The sequence below is a fragment of the Anas platyrhynchos genome, chromosome 1 (assembly GCF_047663525.1).
Source record: "Anas platyrhynchos isolate ZD024472 breed Pekin duck chromosome 1, IASCAAS_PekinDuck_T2T, whole genome shotgun sequence".
Lineage (NCBI taxonomy): Eukaryota > Metazoa > Chordata > Aves > Anseriformes > Anatidae > Anas > Anas platyrhynchos.
The window spans coordinates 195,900,763-195,917,338 of record NC_092587.1 but is presented as its reverse complement, the minus strand read 5'-3'; the positions used below and the strand labels follow the sequence as shown (position 1 = coordinate 195,917,338).

Sequence of the window (16,576 nt, the reverse complement as noted above, 5' to 3'; positions counted from 1 at the left end):
GCATAACTGTGTCCAGACAGCAGGGCTTTTACCTGCATAAAATATACCCGTGTCTTTTGTTTTATATTTATTTTAGGACGTTTAGCTGAGCTATTTGTGGTGGTACAACAGGTAAGTGCAGACTGGCTGCCAGCTGCACCGAGGAGATGCAGTGTGCTTGGCTGCCTCTGCACACATGTGGAGCACCTCTTGCATCACAAGTGACATCCACTGCAAGGGATTTTGCATTTTCAAGCAAAACAATATCCCGGTCCCTCGAGGAGTGCGGGATCCCCTGTGGGGTTTTAGGCACCAGAAAGAGAAAGGCACTCGGAGGGTGGTTTGACAGCTGTGCCTGCAGCAGGCTGTCATTTTTTATTTGCAGAGCAGCTCAGCACGGGGCTCTGGGAAGTGGTGCTGCCAGGGTTTGAACCTCTCTGACTTCTCGTAGGACATTTTCGCAATGGGGAGATGAATGCTTTGAGCTTCCCAGTTGCAAACCTGTGAATACAAAGGGGAGTGGAGCCAAGCAGTGGCACTGACACGGTCCTCATGGCTCCTGTGCTGGGCTGCGTCTTCCTGGTGGCCTCAGCGCTGTCTCAGCCTCCCGTGCTCTGAGCAGTCTGAGTTTGTGGGGAAAATGGATTAAAATGCTCCCAGCAATCGGCACCCGAATCAGATGCTGATCTGTTGCCCATCTGCGGGTCTGTTTCCACACGGGTACTTTGGCCACAAGCAATTGTTCTTCTGTCGATGCAGCTCCTTTGGAGGAGAAGTCTCTGCCTGTCTCTGGCAGGCCCTATCCCTGCGTTATGGTCCCCAGCAGCGATGACAGCACCAAAATCTGTGCCTTAGGGTGCCAGCACGTGCTGGGGACCACCCAGCTCTGCAGAAAAGGACCTGGGGAGCCTGGTAGACACCGAGCTGAACGTGAGCCATCAATGTGTCCTTGGCACTGAGAAGGCTGGTGGTCTTCTGGGCTGGGTTATGTGGTCCAAAGCATTGCCAGCAAGGTACAAAAAGGATGGAGTCAAAGGTGGGCGAGCAGGGACCAATATCTTAACCTAGCGCCAGTGCCCAGGAGCTCTGCAGCTGCCTCGGACCCCTCGCTTTGAGGACATTTCAGGGGAAGTTGGGGCTTGCTTCCTTTTGCAGCCGGGGCTTTGCCGAGCGCTGTCGGAAGGCCGCTGCATGCAGCTGCAGCAGCCAGGAAATCAGCGTGGGAAGGGCTCCGCACACTCCTTTCCTTTCTGGCACTGGGGCCGGTGACAAATGCAAGCACACAAGCCCACACGGTGCGCTCCCCCTGCCGTGTCCCCTCCAGGCTCAGGCAGCATCAAGCACGGCTGCAAAGCTCTGCAGTGGGTGCAGGGAAAAGAGCTGCTGGGGCGTCCTCTCCAATCGCTATGAGCTCGGCCCAGGTTTTCCCAATCTTTTAGGGCAGGTTTTTCAAAAGCCTGTTGGCTTTTCCTCTTGTTCTGCCACGACGGCAGGCAGTGACAGGTTGTTATTGTCGGCAGTAGAATTAGGCCAGCGCTGAGAGCCTTTGAAAACCCCACTTTGAGGAGCCGTGTAGACAAGCCATCATGTTTATTATGTATTTATTTAGCACAAAATTGTCTGCCTGAAAAACGGCATTCATGGATCTGCGAGGCCAAACGGCGTAAATGCATCCATTTGTCAGATCCCCTGCCTTGTGCGGGGGCTGCAGCAAGCCTGATGGCTGGCCGTTAAGCTAAAACGTACTTTTTGGAAAATGCTTGGTTGATGGACATCAGGTGGGGCCGAATTTGGCCGCTCAGCCCCTCGGCTCGGGTTTGGAAGGGTGAGTAACGTGTCCCTTGTGCTGCTGTCCCATCCATCAGTTTAAGCCGCTCGGCGGTGGGGTTTGCGGTGAGCTGGGGGCAGGGAGAGGCTGCCCGAGCTGAAATATTAGCTGTGCACCTAGGCCAAAATGCCGCTTTGCACTCAATGCTGCCTTTATCCCGCCGTGCCAGATGTATACATCACTGTCAGGAGCCGGCGGCGAGACAATTTCCCCATATTTAGGAGTGACCGAGGGCTGGAATCACACCCGTATGGCCACAACCTGCTGAATAAACCACGCAGAGGCCCCCGCGTGTGTTTTGAGGCCATGCAGCTCTGACACCTCCCCTGCCTGTGCTTCCCCGCAGCCGGCAATGCCAGCCGCCCTTCCCAGCGCCGCCGGCCCAGCAGCACAGCCCCATGTCCTCGCAGGCCTCCTCTGCCACCGGCCCCCTGCTCCCGGGCTCCTTGGGAGCTCCTGGCCAGCCGCCGGCGCCGCCGGGCCCGCAGCTGACGCCCGACGCCTTCGCCATCGTGGAGCGGGCGCAGCAGATGGTGGAGATGCTCTCTGAGGAGAACCACGTGCTGCGGCAGGAGCTGGAGGGGTACTACGAGAAGGCCGACAAGCTGCAGAAGGTACGTGGAGGGGTGGGGATGGGGTCTGGGCTCCGTGCTCCCCGGTGCATTCAGGTCCCTTGAGATGTTCGCAGTCATGTCTGCAATGACCATCGCCTCTCCGTGGTGGTCTCCCAAAAGTGTAATCCCGTGCCCCAAGGTCCCTCCACCTTTAATGGGGCAGCCCATCGAGTGTCCTTCAAATGGAAACTTTCCCCATCCACCCATCAGTGCCAGCTTCTCGTGAACATGCCCCAGAAGCCCTGTGCAGGCAGGGTCTGCTCCCAGGGCAGCCAAATCCTGCACAGACAGCAGGGCTGCATGTGAGGAGCAGCTGAAGAGCTTGGCCACTTCTGTCCTGAGCTGTCTTACTCAACACAATCCTCTGTCATGTCTCTGTGGAACCATAAAGGCTGGCAATAGGGTTGACGTGATTTGAACAACGGGGTTGAACAACCAAAATGATGAGGTTTGGACAACACGGTTGTCACAGAGGTCTTCAGTGACTGCTCTGAGTTTCTAAAAGGGGATCTTAGACACATATGTTTGGACATCTTGGTTCAAAAAGCACTGCCCCCATAGCCGAATGAACTATGTGGTAAAGATTTTACTCAAAAACATGTTTGCAGAGAGATCCTGCACCCCTTTTTCTGTATGCACACTGCATATTTTCACTGGAGAAGCATGATGCCTCATTCATGGCCTGGATTGACAAGGAAAGAGAAGGGGAAATTAAACAAGGGAGATGCTGGGAGCTCACTGAAGTCAGTGCAGATGTTCCCCAGGTCTGCAGGCTTTGAGTCCCAAGGGCCCAGGCTGTGTGAGTTATTTATATAAACTGGAAATACAACACGTAAGCTACTGCAAGAAGTCTGGGGAAGTCCTAGAGCACGTTGAAGGTAATTTCTGTCACAACTTAGTGAGCCAACGAGGAAAGGTGCCCTCCTGGACATGCTGGTTGGGAATAGAGAAGACCCTGTGGGAGATGTGACAGCAGGTGGCTGTTTTGCCACAGCAATCACAAAATAGTTGAGTCCAAAATGTTTGATGTAATTAGAAAAAAGGTCAGTGAAGTTAGCACCCTGGATTTTAGGAGAGCAAACTTCAAGCTTCTCAGGGAGCTAGTGAGCAGTGTCCCCTGGGAATCTGCTGTAGAAGGTTTAGGGGTCCATGCCTGGAAAGCTTTTCAGAAGTTCCTGGTCGCTTTTTGAGAGCCACCTTTTAAAAGCCCAGGAGCAGGCGATCCCTCTCTGCCTCAAGTCAAGCAAGAGGGGCAGAAGGCTGGCTTGGCTGAACAGGGAACTTCTCCTGGACCTTGGTAAGTGAAAGAAAGTATATGAACTCTGGAAGCAAGGTCAGGCTTCACACAGAGAGTACAGAGCTGCAGTTCACATTTGTAGGGAGATAACATAAAAGCCAAAGCTCAGGTTGAGTTGACACTGGCCACTGTGGTGTCCGACAACAAAAAGGCTTTTTCAAGTATGTCAACAGCAAGAAGAGGCCTAAGGAGAACATTGGACAGATACTTGATGAAGATGGTCACCTAAGAAGTAAGGGTGAGGAAAAGGTGGAGAAATTTCTTTTTTTTGCCTCAGTTTTTAATATTGATGATAGATCTTGGGTTGCCTTGCTCTCTGAGTTGGAGGATCGTGACTGGAGGAGCAGAGTCTACCCATGTGTGGTCACCAAAATAATCAGTTGTATCAGCTGAATGTTCATGAGTCCATGGGGCCGGATGGGATTCACCCCAGCCTACTGAAGGAGTTAGCAGACGTTGTAGCTGGACCTTTACCAAAGGTCTTGGGAGCCCAGGCAGGTCCCTGCTGACTGGAAGCTGGCCAATGTTGTAGGCATCTACAAAAGAGGTATAAGAGAAGACCCAGGAGACTACAGACCTGTTAGCTTAACCTCAGTGTGGAGAAGTTATGGAAACAGTTATCCTGGGTGCTGGTGGAAGGCAGTCAAAGAGCAAAGCAGTTATCAGGCATGGCAATATGGTCCTGCCTCATGGCCAGTCACTAGGGGTGTCCCCATGGCTCAATTCTCAGGCCAGTCCCCTTAATCAGTGATCTGGATGCAGGAGTGGAAGGCATCCTCAGCAAGTCATTTTATGACTTCCCACCGAAGTGGGCCTAGGCTTCAGGTCTTTTCTCTCTGAATTTAGGAGTCTCAAGAGCAGCTCAGTTTTCCTGTGCTGTGTTTTGTCAGGGTGTTGTTGGAGCCACCTTTCACAGGAGGAGAGGCAGCTCTGAGAGACCATGTCCCAGCCTCGGCTTTGGGAAAGTCTGTGAACAGAAGGTTCAAAAAGGTTAGAAAGAAGACCTGTTGTACTGTAGCTACCCTCATCTTTGCAGCCTCCAACTCTGTGTTGGATTCACAGAATCTCCTAAACTTAGCCAGGAAATTTCTGCAGCAGCATTATTGGGGAAGATGGCTGTAAGGATTTTAAGGCTGACTTCCCCGTGGCCTTTGTGGGCAAAAGTAAGGATTCCAGTTAATAATTCTACAAAAGCCATGTTGTTCAGTAAGAGGTACGATGCCCTAAAAATGTTCAGTTTTCCTTTCACACTCTTAGGAACGGCTCTCTCTTTATCTTGGATGCCCTGCGAGTCGATTGCATCAGACACCAACAGAAAGGTATTCAGGCACGGGGCTGAAGTCTCACTTCAGTCAACAGAGCGTGGACTCGAATCCCATTGACTTCAGGGGAATGTAAGCAGACTCTTAAAGCAAAACACATGCTCAAGTGCATTCTTGCTTCAGGAAAATTTCCTGAACCAAAATCTTAATGCACGTTATCATTTCTGCCCTGCTTTTTTTTTATGTTTGAACACATGGACGGGGCAGGTCCTCCTGTGTTCCCACCGCCTGAGCTGAATGCCACCCCTAAAAACCTAACAGTGAGTTAAATTCCATGCGCTGGGCGTGGAAACTCTTCCCTGCTGTTGGAAGTGGAAGGGTCATGAGAAGTACTCCTTTCTCATCTGCGTGTAACGAGGTTATTATAGGTAGGGCAACCCTCCCTGCTCTTCTGTATTCCCATAACAGAATTAGGAGAAGAAATTAGAGAGGGAAAATCAGCCTGACGCAGATTGCTCCCTTGGGCATTCCTCTGAACGGATCAGCCTGGAGGGCTGTCAAATTCTAAGTCAAGTCTGAACAGACATTGTGCAGAGAGGTACAAGGCAGCGATTAATCCCTGTGCTGTCTGATGTGTTGTCTGGTTTTCTTATCTAAAAAGAACTGGGAGGGAAGGGCCTGTTTTAATTTTTTTCTTTTTTTTTTTTGTGCTAAAGTAGAGCATTATGTTTTTTTGCCGTTGTATTTTTGTTGGGCAATGTTACCTTGCTGGAGTTTAATTGCTGGGCTGGGCTGGCTCTTTCCTGTGCTGTTTTGTGGGGGCTGTTTGAGTAGGTCAGCTCGAGATGCTACCAGGGAGAGAGGAGGCTGAATCGTTCTTTTCCACCAGCAGAAGAAGGGAAAGGAAATCCCAGAGCTCCTGAGAAGCATCAGCATAATTTTTTGCTGTTCTACCCTCCTTTAATTTTGTTCATCACTGATGGAGGTTCTTAACTTTCCTGCAGCATCTGCAGGCATCTCCTGCAGGAACAGCTCAGTGGGAGAAGGGAGACACAGGAGGGTGTTGGGACACCTGGCTGAGCATGATGTCCAGCCAGGATCCTGTACTTAAGAGCTCAGGAAAGTGCCTTAAAGATGATTTTTGCTGAGCCAAACCTTCCTTTCAAGGGGAGCTTTAGAGAAACTCAGTGTGTGTAAATGGTCAAGGAGCAAGGTAGCTTGAATACAGCCTCTGCTACTTACAGGAAGAGAACTTCTGCTAACAGAGGTCACGTTAAAGGAAAAAAAGAAAGAAAAAGCCATAAGAGGATCAAGTGACTGCAACCATGCTGTTAGTTGAGTAACTAATTGGTATGTTCTGATTCTGCAAAATTCACACTAAATGGGTTTTCTCATGAAATACGTCATACAATTTGGTGAGGCTTTGTATGAGCTTCTGTTGTTCTGTGTATGAGGAAAAATACACGTAACAGCACGGGAGAGGAACCGAGGAGGGGCTCGTTATCAGGGAGTGATAGAACAACAGGGAATGGCTTTAAACTAAAAGAGGGGAGGTTTAGATTAGATGTAAGGAGGAAATTCCTTACACAGGCTGCCCAGAGAAGCTGTGGATGCCCCATCCCTGGAGGTGCTCAAGGCCAGGCTGGATGGGGCTTTGGGCAACCTGGGCTGGTGGGAGGTGTCCCTGCCCATGGCAGGGGGGTGGAGCTGGGTGGGCTTTAAGGTCCCTTCCAACCCAAACCATTCTGTGGTTCTATGAAAAAGAAAACTTATTGTGTTTTTGAACAACAGTAATGTTCAGGATGAATTTTAAACCAAGATTCTCCAGTGCATGATATTTTTAATACTGATTTCCTGTTTGTGGGAAGTAAATTCATTGCCAAGCATTCTGAGTGCAGGGAAGTATAAAACAAATCTTTGCATACACTTGGCTGCGATGCAGTTAGGATTTATGCAGTGTTCCTCTGAACGTGCTGTCCCCATGGTGGGAACCCTCTTGGTGTCTGGCTGTGTCTCAGCAGGCTGAGGACCCACATTTCCAGGAGTGATTAGCTGAAATGTAACAGGGCTTCCTGTGGGTCCTGCTTTGAAAAAAAAAAAAAATTAAAAAAAAAAAAAAGGGAAAGTCAGAATAATCATTTGTAGTTCACCCAAGAAAGTGCCATAGCATGGGATACGGCTGGTTCAACATCCTTGTCTTGGAGCTGTGGGGAATTGTTAGCTGAAACAATTGTACGAATGGCAGAGGTGACTGCTCCAGCATCCCTGGTCCTGGAGCTGGTATTCTGCAAGCACTGCAGCTGGCAAATTAAACCTAAAGCTTCATGAGCCCCAGAGAGGGACCTGCCTCCACAACGAGTGGAGGTGGGCTCGCACCCCGGCTTCACAAATCACGAATCCGTCCCACCCGTGACTCAAGAGGCTCAGAAAGCACCAGATTTAGAAAGGTATGTGGGAGGCTATATATATCTCCTGGTTTTCCAGCCCATGCACATTATCGAGCTTTTCTCCACAAACACGAGAGCCAGGCATGCAGGAGCAGATTCCCACCTTGGTGCTGATCATTCCTTCAGCAGTGATTTAGCCAAGCTGTAACACCTGACGTGAAATCAGCTAATTAAGAGCTGGATCTGAATGACCTGAACAACAAAAGCCGGCCTGGGGCTGTCTTCCTGTCAGTCTTCTGGATTCAGGTTCTAAGTTGCAAGCTTGCCAGGTTTCAGGGAGATTATGTTAGGAAGATTGAACACCCCCCAAAATTGTTTTGGCCTGCCATAGAGAACTTGTTCTTGTGTACAGCAGTTTGCATCAAGGGAAGAAAGGAGTGAACTGCAATGGTTTAAAGCTGAAATGAGGTTAGAGTCAAGGCTATAACGTTCCTGGTGGTGTGCAGAACTTCTCATTTTAGAACCAGGTATGACACTGAGCACAGGCATTGCCCCAACACCTGTGCCCCATCGCAACGCTCTGTGTGAATGCCAGGTGGGACATTTCCCTGCTAGGCTTTCATGGGAGCTCTCTCTCCTTTCAGTTTGAAATAGAGATTCAGAGGATTTCAGAAGCTTATGAGGGCCTGGTCAAGACCACCACTAAAAGGGAGTCTCTGGACAAAGCGATGAGAAACAAACTGGAAGGAGAAATTAGGAGACTTCACGATTTCAACAGGGATCTCCGTGGTATGTTAAGTTTGCATGTTTCTTTGATTGTTTTCCACAGCTGACACGAGTTTCACTTTTCACAAGCTCCAGAGCAGCAGGCTTTGGAGGATTAATTTCACACGTTTTAGATAACCTTCTTGAGAAATCAGGCCCTGCTCACTGGCGTAAGACAAGGATGGAGGAATAATAAATAATGGAGGAGTAACTGTTGGCTGTCCAGGTGCCTGATGGGGCACGTTGCTACCTTTTCGTGCAGTGAGATGCTCTCTGCAAGCAGCCTCCTACTTTTAAGAGGAGGCAAGGGGGCTGGCTGCTCTTTTTGGTGATGGTGGGGGCACACCCAAAGGCAGGTGGCAGTGGGAAACTGCCCACAGTGTCCCTGCAGGCTGGTGGCAGGGGAGTCCCATCCCTCTGATAGCCGCCCTTCCCAGGGGAAATCATCCCTGGCTGCAGAAGCTGCTCCTTTCCCATGACTGTCCCAAGGATCAGTGACACCAGGGTGGAGGCTGCCTTGCCCCAGAGCATCTGGAAGCACCAGGGGCTGCACTCTGCCATGGGAAGGCATCCATCACCTTGCAGAGCTGGGTACAGGCAGACTGCAAGTGCATACGTTTCGGACAGCATGAGAAATGAACTGCTTGGGCACGTTAGCTGCAGATGGCAGAGGTTTTTCCTCCAGCTTCTGGAAATCTGAATGACACAGCTTCATGGAAGAGGTCAAAGGTCTCATCTTTTATGTATGTGTCAGCCTCCATTTAAACGCCCTCCTTCAGAGTCTATTTATACGGCGCTGCTGGCACACATCTTATTTTCTTGGTTGGCCTACAATTTTATATACATATATTTATACTTAAAGTATTTCCTGTTTTTTGCAGAACGACTGGAGACAGCCAACAGGCAGCTAGCCAGCAGAGACTTCGATGGGCACGAGGATAAGTCCACAGAGGGCCTTTATGTCACTCAGAGTGAGTTCTGTGTTAATCTGTTTCAAGGTGCCTATATATATATGCACACACACAGATATGGACTGGAGTAGAGGCGAATGCTTTGCTATTAATTTTTATTGTCCTTATGGCTTGGTCCTCCTTGGCTAATTCATAATACACTCTTATTTAAGCTGCAAACTGGGTTGTTTAGACTGTTCTTTTCTCTGAGCACCAGAAACAGGCAGTGGGAGTTAATGGTAACACAGCTTAGCTTATTTTTTTATAAATATTTGTCTGAAATTGCTAAGTGTTGCTTGCAGGGATCATCTCTCAAAATACATGTTTTTTAGAGAGGCCAAATTCTTCTCTTGGCTGGGAAAAGTCTAGAGCAGCCTCTGATGATTTGTCAGTGCCATGGGTTGATGAGCAAGAGGCAGAGAAGAGCTGGACCTTCGTTTTCACGGAGGACTGCTGAAACAAAAAAAGTACAGTTTCTACTGCTATGCAAAACACCCCTTCCCATCCAATTTTAGGCTCCCATAATGACTGAGCACAGCACTACAGCATTTCCCCACCATGTGCTGGTGGCTGCACGTGACCAGGCAAACCGAAACCCGAGCAGCTGGATGCTGTGTGACAGCCTCTTGTGTATCCCGAGCATCTTCAGTATGCTTCCAGAAGGGCTTTGACCACCCAGGAGCTGTGCACTACCTTGTGGGCTCAAATCCCACTGAAGCAAAACCCTGCATCCAGCTGATTTCTTCTGTTTTATTTATTGCACCGAGAGCTTTCTTGGAAGATGAGCTCCAACTGCAAGTGGTTAGCTGGAGGGCCATCCGTCTCCATTACCAGCACTCGTTGTGTCTTGCTGCCAGCCCTGCAACATCCCCCAGCTGCTCCAAACACAGGAGAGCCTTCTCCTAGCTCCCACCTTCGGCAATGATGCCAGCACAGCAACATTGCTGATGGTTTGGTGTGTATGTGCACAAACAAGAAGAAAATCTCCGTTATCTTTTCCTTGACTATGTTAGCTTGGCCATATTAGCAAGTGTAGGTACTGCTGTGAATCCAAATGGCTGCTCTGTTAAGAAAACAGCAGTGCTGTGTGAGTCTTGTCTTCCTTGGGAAGAGTTCAAACAGGGTAATCTGCACACAGCAAGCTGCAGACTGAGCTCTGCTGTCTTCATATAGAGGCAGCCTGGCGGTGTTCACATGCGACGGTAACTGCAAGGGTGAGGTAAATCCCCAGGATGGACAGAATTTAAGTTATTTTCCAGCACGTAAACACACTCTGTGCTTCTAATGTGAAACATCTAGCAGTAAAACTCCGTGCTGTGCACTCAGCATATTGCTGCTATCAATTCACAGCTAACGACCAAATATAAATATAGCCTTTCAGATCCTATCACATAAGACGGGCTGGATACTTGGAGTGTTTCCTGTCTAGCCCAGAGAGCTCAATGTTACCAATGTGAGGCAGAGTGCTTCCAAGAATAGAAAAGTGGGCACATGTAGAGCAGGTCCTCTTCAGTCGTGTTCTTTGGGCTGCTTTGGCACACACAGCAATGAGCTCGATATCAGGCTGTCAGCCTCAAACATTCCTCCGAGGGCTCAGAAAGTTTTTGGAAAACAACCTGAAAACATGACCCTTAACATCCCCAAAACAAACGGTACATAAAAAGACTCCAACATTAGCAGCTTCCTAAATGTTGCCACTTTTAAGCCAGTCTCATGGTGAGATGAAGGCAGAAAGACAAAACTTCTGAATTTTTTTAACACTTGCCCTTGATAATACTGCAAATACAGAATTAATACTGTGGTAAAACTCCAGTAACAGGATGAATGCCCTGAAAGAAGTCTTGCAAGATGGGCATGCAGGGATCACTTCTCAGTTCTTGGCAGCTCTCTCCATTAGCAGTGCAGCAGCACGGAGCAGTCGTGTGCTCTGAGATGGGGACAGAAGGTGACAAAAACTCTCATTCTTTGTAATAAGGACAGGCAAAGCCAGGCTGCATGCCTCGAAGTATTAAGTGCTAGGCATTTGTGTGGAATGAAAAATGCTGCTGTTGTGGCGGGTGCAGTTAGAGAACTCACAGCCTGTTAGTTCCTTGGTAATTACGTGATGTTTTGTCAGTGGAAAAGGTTCTTTAAAAAAAAAAGACATGAAACAGCAACTGAGGAAGGTGTGTGGGCCCATACAGGCAACAGAGGAGGCAGGAGGCAGAGATGCTGTGAAAAGGGAGAGGCAGGAAGACTGATGGTTTCAAAGACAGGCTGGAGAGAAAGGTTATAATACAGGGTGTCAGAGGAAACATTTGTTCTGGTGGAGTCTGAGAATTTTGTGTATTTTTCTGGGATTTCTGGACTTTGAGCCACTCTGTCAGAGCAGGGGTTCCTCCAAGGGACTGTTTTCTCAGGTGTCTGGGGCAGACTGGAGCCTGTACACATCCGGGTTAACTCCGCACGGCTCTGGACTCATTAGGGGGAATGTGCAGACAGTTTTTATAGTGTCTTAGTAGAGCCTCGTGCTTCATGGGAACGTGCAGCCGATATGCTGTGTAGTACTTGTGCATGTATCTCTGTCCCAAAAATCCCAGACAAAGAAATATTCCCATCGAATGAGCCCAGCCAAAGAAAACGCTCACAGCAAATGTTTCTGAGAGTGGTGTTTTGGGCAGACTGAGAGCCATTTGGTATTAAGAAAGAAATAATCAGTGCAGAGTCATAAGTTTCAGGGGCAAGTGAAAGGGAGGCCCTAGCTCTGTCGTGAGCTTCACATGTGGGAGATGGGAGAGCTGCAGCCCTCGTGCACCCAGAGCCAAGGTCAGGAGCCTGAAGAAACAGTTCTGTATTGAAAAATGCATCTGTTCTGCATGATTCCCCCCCACCCTACGAGAGGAAGGGTAGTGGGAAATCCAATTTCAGTTTTCAGCTTGTGAAGGTCAAATTCTCTCCTGGCTTGAACCTCATGCCATGCAACTGGCAATGCCCAAGCTGTAAATCAAAGCACATTTAAGCTGCCGGTGATACTTCTGTAGGGTGAGGAAAAGCACACGCAGATGGAGATGTGGTGACTTTCTCTGACAAAGGAGGAAAGAACTTCAAACCTTTCTGCATCCCTACGTAAGTCGGTGACCATAAATAAGCACATACTGAACCATTCGTTAAGTACATTAAAATTCATCATAATGATTAATTCCAGCACAAAATCCCCGTTAATCACCATGTGAGAAAACTAACCCAGGGACTTCAGCTCCTCAGAGCACAAAGTCCTGCAGCTTCTCAGCCTTTCCTTGGTCTTTGCATGGCCAAGACTTGAAAGAGCTGTCAGGAGCATGCCACTTGTGAGCAAAACTGCAGGAGGAGGAACTTGTAATGAGCTCTGCTGGCATTCGGACAGGATGCAGGGGTTAATGCAGCACTTTTGAAGTGCGGGGGGGTCCTGTGCTGTCTCATTTTCTGCAGTGAGGGAGCCCAGGCTGTATGAATGGAGCTGCATTCCTGGTGTGTGCACAAGGGCCAGGGCTCAGCCTGCTTGGTGGGAAGGTGATCTTCACAGAAGTAATGGGGTGAACATACAGAGAGCCTTAATCCAAACCATTCTGGATGCAGGAATGAGCTAAAAAGAAATGGTGACCCACTGAGACTGCTGCTGCTTTTCAGAAAATGCTCTCCTGAGACGGAGCATTTGGTTATCCCTCCCATCCAGGGTAGGCTTCTTTCATGTACGTTGCCTGATAAATCTTGTGAGGCCATTGGTATCGCCATTTTTTTGTTCCGGGGGGAGAGAGGGTCATGGGGTTGGTTTATTTGTTCGTTTTTGCTGGGACCTGACAGTGAGGATGCAAAGAACTGCTTCATTTCCCAGTTCTGCTTCGCTGCCTCAGGCCTTCCTTGGGCCAGTCGTTACCAAACTGGAGCCTGACTGGACCTGGAGGAGCAGAAGGAGCAGCTCTGGTTCCCCAGCCCATCCTGGGGAATCACCCAGATCGGGGGGTCCGCCAGCAGCTGCTGGGACATAAAGCCGTGCCTGTGGGGGGCAGATGACAGAGCTCCTCCTCGCGCTTGCTGTGTCAGGAGCTGCAAGACTGATGGGAGGCTAAATACGTCCCACGGGTTTTACTTAAGAAAGGCCTGGTCACCAGAGAGCGCCTTTGGAGGTAGCAGCTGTGAACCAAGAGTGATCACGGAGAAATACAAACGTGCACACGAGAAATGGTTGGAAATGCCACAAGGAACGTGGTATAGGAGGGATTCTTGTGTTCAGCAAGTCTCCCACAGGAACATTCTGCTCTCGCTGCTGTCGTTTGATGTAATCTCTTCCACCGTAATGCAGGAACAAGGAGTGTGTTTGTCAGCTGTACCTCTTTGCAATATCACAGCAAGGAGAAAACAGCTTGGGATGTATTGAAATGGTCACATAGTTAGTCAAATAAGTTGATACTTAGATATAATGCAGTGTTTAGGTGTAGGTGGCTTTGAGGGCAAGCGTTCAACTGATGGGCTGAATCTCTCCTAATTCTGATTCTAATTCTAATTCTAATTCTAGTTTCTGCTTCAAAGCAGAAGTAGGCCTATTTTTGGTGGAACTACCCAGCTTGGCAACTCAAAATGCCTGTTTGTGAAGCACCCTAGCTTCACTCTTTGCTTTTTCTCTCCTTTTTTCTACTGAGCCCGAGCGTAGGTGTGACGTCTTCAGTATGCCACTCGGAGGCAGTGGGTGGAAAGCTGTGCTGCAAAACAGAGCAGAGAAGCCTTTTGGGAATTCCTTATTAATGGGATGTGGCAGCGGCCTGTCAGAAAATGGAAACAGTTCTTAGCTAGAGTCTGCTGGGTAAAAAACACATGCCAAAATAGAAGGGATATGCACAGTGTAATACAGTAAAACAGGATTTTTAGACTTTAGGGTACCTTGTATGTACTTGAAGAGAATTTAAGGTATGTTTGATGAAGTTCTTCTTTACTAAAAATTAATGGAGTGTAGGAAAGTGCTTATAAAGTATACCTCCAGGGAAAAGCTGACATGGAGAATTGTTTAGAGCTGTTAAGTAATTTTTTTCTTGCCAGCTTTCTAGTGGGTCCAGCAGTCATTTTGTGGACAGTGTGATCTTGTCCTTCTTTTAGGGGGCACTAGAAAACTTGCTGCAGCAGGGCGAGCCAAGTGTTTTGAGTTTCTTGGGTGAAACCTGAAAGTGAAGGTCCCAAATCCTGGTTTTGTACACACTGTCCTCATATAACATAGGTTTCAAGTCCAGAGCACAGCAAGAATGGTCCCAGCGTGAGACGACTGAATGCCACAGGACTGAAATAGCGTTCGTCTTCTGGCCTCCTCACCCTCTAACAAAATGAGCTGCTTGTTAATTTGCCTGGATTTACACTTTCATACAATAGAGATTGATGTTTCTGCTGGTGAATCGGATTGAAGTAAATGTGTTTGTGTCGAGGGAAGAGGCCTGCATGTCACATTTAGAATTCCTGGCCTGTGTGGGAAGATGAAGGCCGTGTCCTACTCATCTGGTCCTGGTGCCAGCTGGCGATGTGGAGCACACAGCAGTCACTGTGCTTCTTTCACAGGCTCCCCAGAGCCCAATGAGCTGGTGTTGCTGCCAGGGTCTGCTTTTGTGGGATGGTGTTCCTCCTTTTAGGACAAATGGAGAGATGCCCAGGTGGGTTTGGGGTGACCCGGGCCACTAGTGCCTTGATCCACATGGCTCAGCTCATATTCATCTCACTTTACTGCAGAGGAGTACCAGTAGGTTGTAAATTAATGCTGTTCTCATTCCACCTATAATTAAGGTTAAGAATATATATATTTTAAGAATAAAGCCCTTCTGGGGCAGTTCAGTTCCGAAATAGGCTTCATCCATGTGAGATGTCCTGTCCCTCCTCAGGGACTGCTGGGCCTCACAACTTGAGTGTTCACGCTCAGGTGGAGCTGAGGATAGATGTCAGGGGCAGATTTTCCACACTTGGATGATTTTGGAACAACTTTTTTGCTTCATTTAAAAAATAATAAATTCCGTAATGCTGTGTTTAAAAAATCAAAAATCAAAATAATGTTTAATTGGCGCCAAATTAATTTTTGGAGGAAGTTTTCCTTCCTGGAGGCTTTCCAAGTGTTCTATTTTTGCTGTGATCCAAAACGAAGGCCAGATTTTGAAATCTCAGATTTCACTGAATGAAACCTCCATCCCCTGCTTCCTCCCATCATTAACTGTTTGCAGCCTGGTGTTGGAGATCCAGCAACCAGCCTGTGATGTCTGTGTTCCCTGAAATGGTTCCTCAGCACTGTCAGGGCAGGAATGGATGGAGCTGAGCCTTTCAACGTGTAGCTTGCCGGTAAAGTTGATGGTGGGCCCAAGGTTCATTGATGAAGGAAAAACATGAGCAAAGCTGGCTGAATTTAGCCATTTTTTAAAGTGTTATTTTAAATCCTGTCCAAAAAGGGGATAATTTTTTGACATGAAGGTTATCTGCTGTATATCTTCTTGCAAAATGCTCTTGATGCATTAGGGTGCTTAACAGGAGAGCAGCAGTGAATGCTTAGATCATGCAGGCAGGACATGAAAATCGCCCAAGGTACCCTCAGGGCTGACATCTCAGCTCCCGTGGCTTCCTCTTTCCCTGCACAGACAGAAAAAGCCCATCTGGATGTCCCCTATCTTATCCTTCCTTACTGGTGCACGCATGTGACCGAGGTTTCTTGCCCTTTAGAGTAGGGCAGCAACATGCAAGCTGGCAGCTATAACCAGTCCTTGATACAGGCTGTCCTCAAGCAGGACCTGGGCATCGTGTGGGGTGAAGGGATCACTGGTGCAAGCCAAAATGTTGCTGGGGAAGATGCTAGGAGTTCAGCAGTAAGGACAAAAGTGAGGTTCAAGGGTTCACAAGCTCTGCTAGTGCAGCTGCAGCCCGAGCTGCCACTCATCTCTGTCTCTGGTGCTTGCATAAGGATGGGCAGCGAGAGGCTGAGCTCTGGCTGCAGAAATTCCTTGCCTCTTGTGCCTCAGCACATGTTGTAATGGATCCACTCGCTGCTGCTTCACATAGTTTTTACTTTTCTAGGAAGGCAGCAGCTTACCTCGGGCGTGTGGCCCAGGGCCTGTGAGCTGTTCTCATGGAGCTGCTTCTGTTCTTGGCTTTCTTCCAGACAAGGAGCACTTGAAGGAGAAGGAGAAGCTGGAGATGGAGCTGGCAGCCATGCGCTCCACCAACGAGGATCAGCGGAGGCACATCGAAATCCTCGACCAGGCCCTGAACAATGCTCAAGCCAAGGTCATCAAACTGGAAGAGGAGGTGAGGCATGGGCATCATTCCTCTGCTCACAGGCTGACAGTGCCTTGCAGTTAGGGCTTTCTACATCCATGTCCTACATCTGTTTTGGCCGTGGTGTGGCAGGTCTTCCTGCTCCCAAACAATGTCCCTCCCACAGGGAAAACAAACACATAGCTATACAACACCGAGCCAGACAAGCAAGCAAAGGATACCACAACCACAGATACTTCCAGAGCA

The 16,576-nt window shown here is 48.7% G+C and overlaps 1 protein-coding gene across 4 annotated transcripts in view; it reads left to right on the top strand.

The window, feature by feature from the left end:
* Nucleotides 1-16,576, top strand: part of AMOTL1 (angiomotin like 1) — a 72,562-nt gene that overhangs the window by 39,854 nt on the left and 16,132 nt on the right. For all 4 annotated transcript variants that reach the window (XM_038176479.2, XM_072032771.1, XM_072032772.1 and 1 more), the window contains 4 exons: nt 2,154-2,421; nt 8,012-8,156; nt 9,014-9,103; nt 16,215-16,360. In XM_038176479.2, the coding sequence (XP_038032407.2) occupies nt 2,154-2,421; nt 8,012-8,156; nt 9,014-9,103; nt 16,215-16,360 (649 nt within the window). The remainder of the gene's footprint in view (nt 1-2,153; nt 2,422-8,011; nt 8,157-9,013; nt 9,104-16,214; nt 16,361-16,576) is intronic.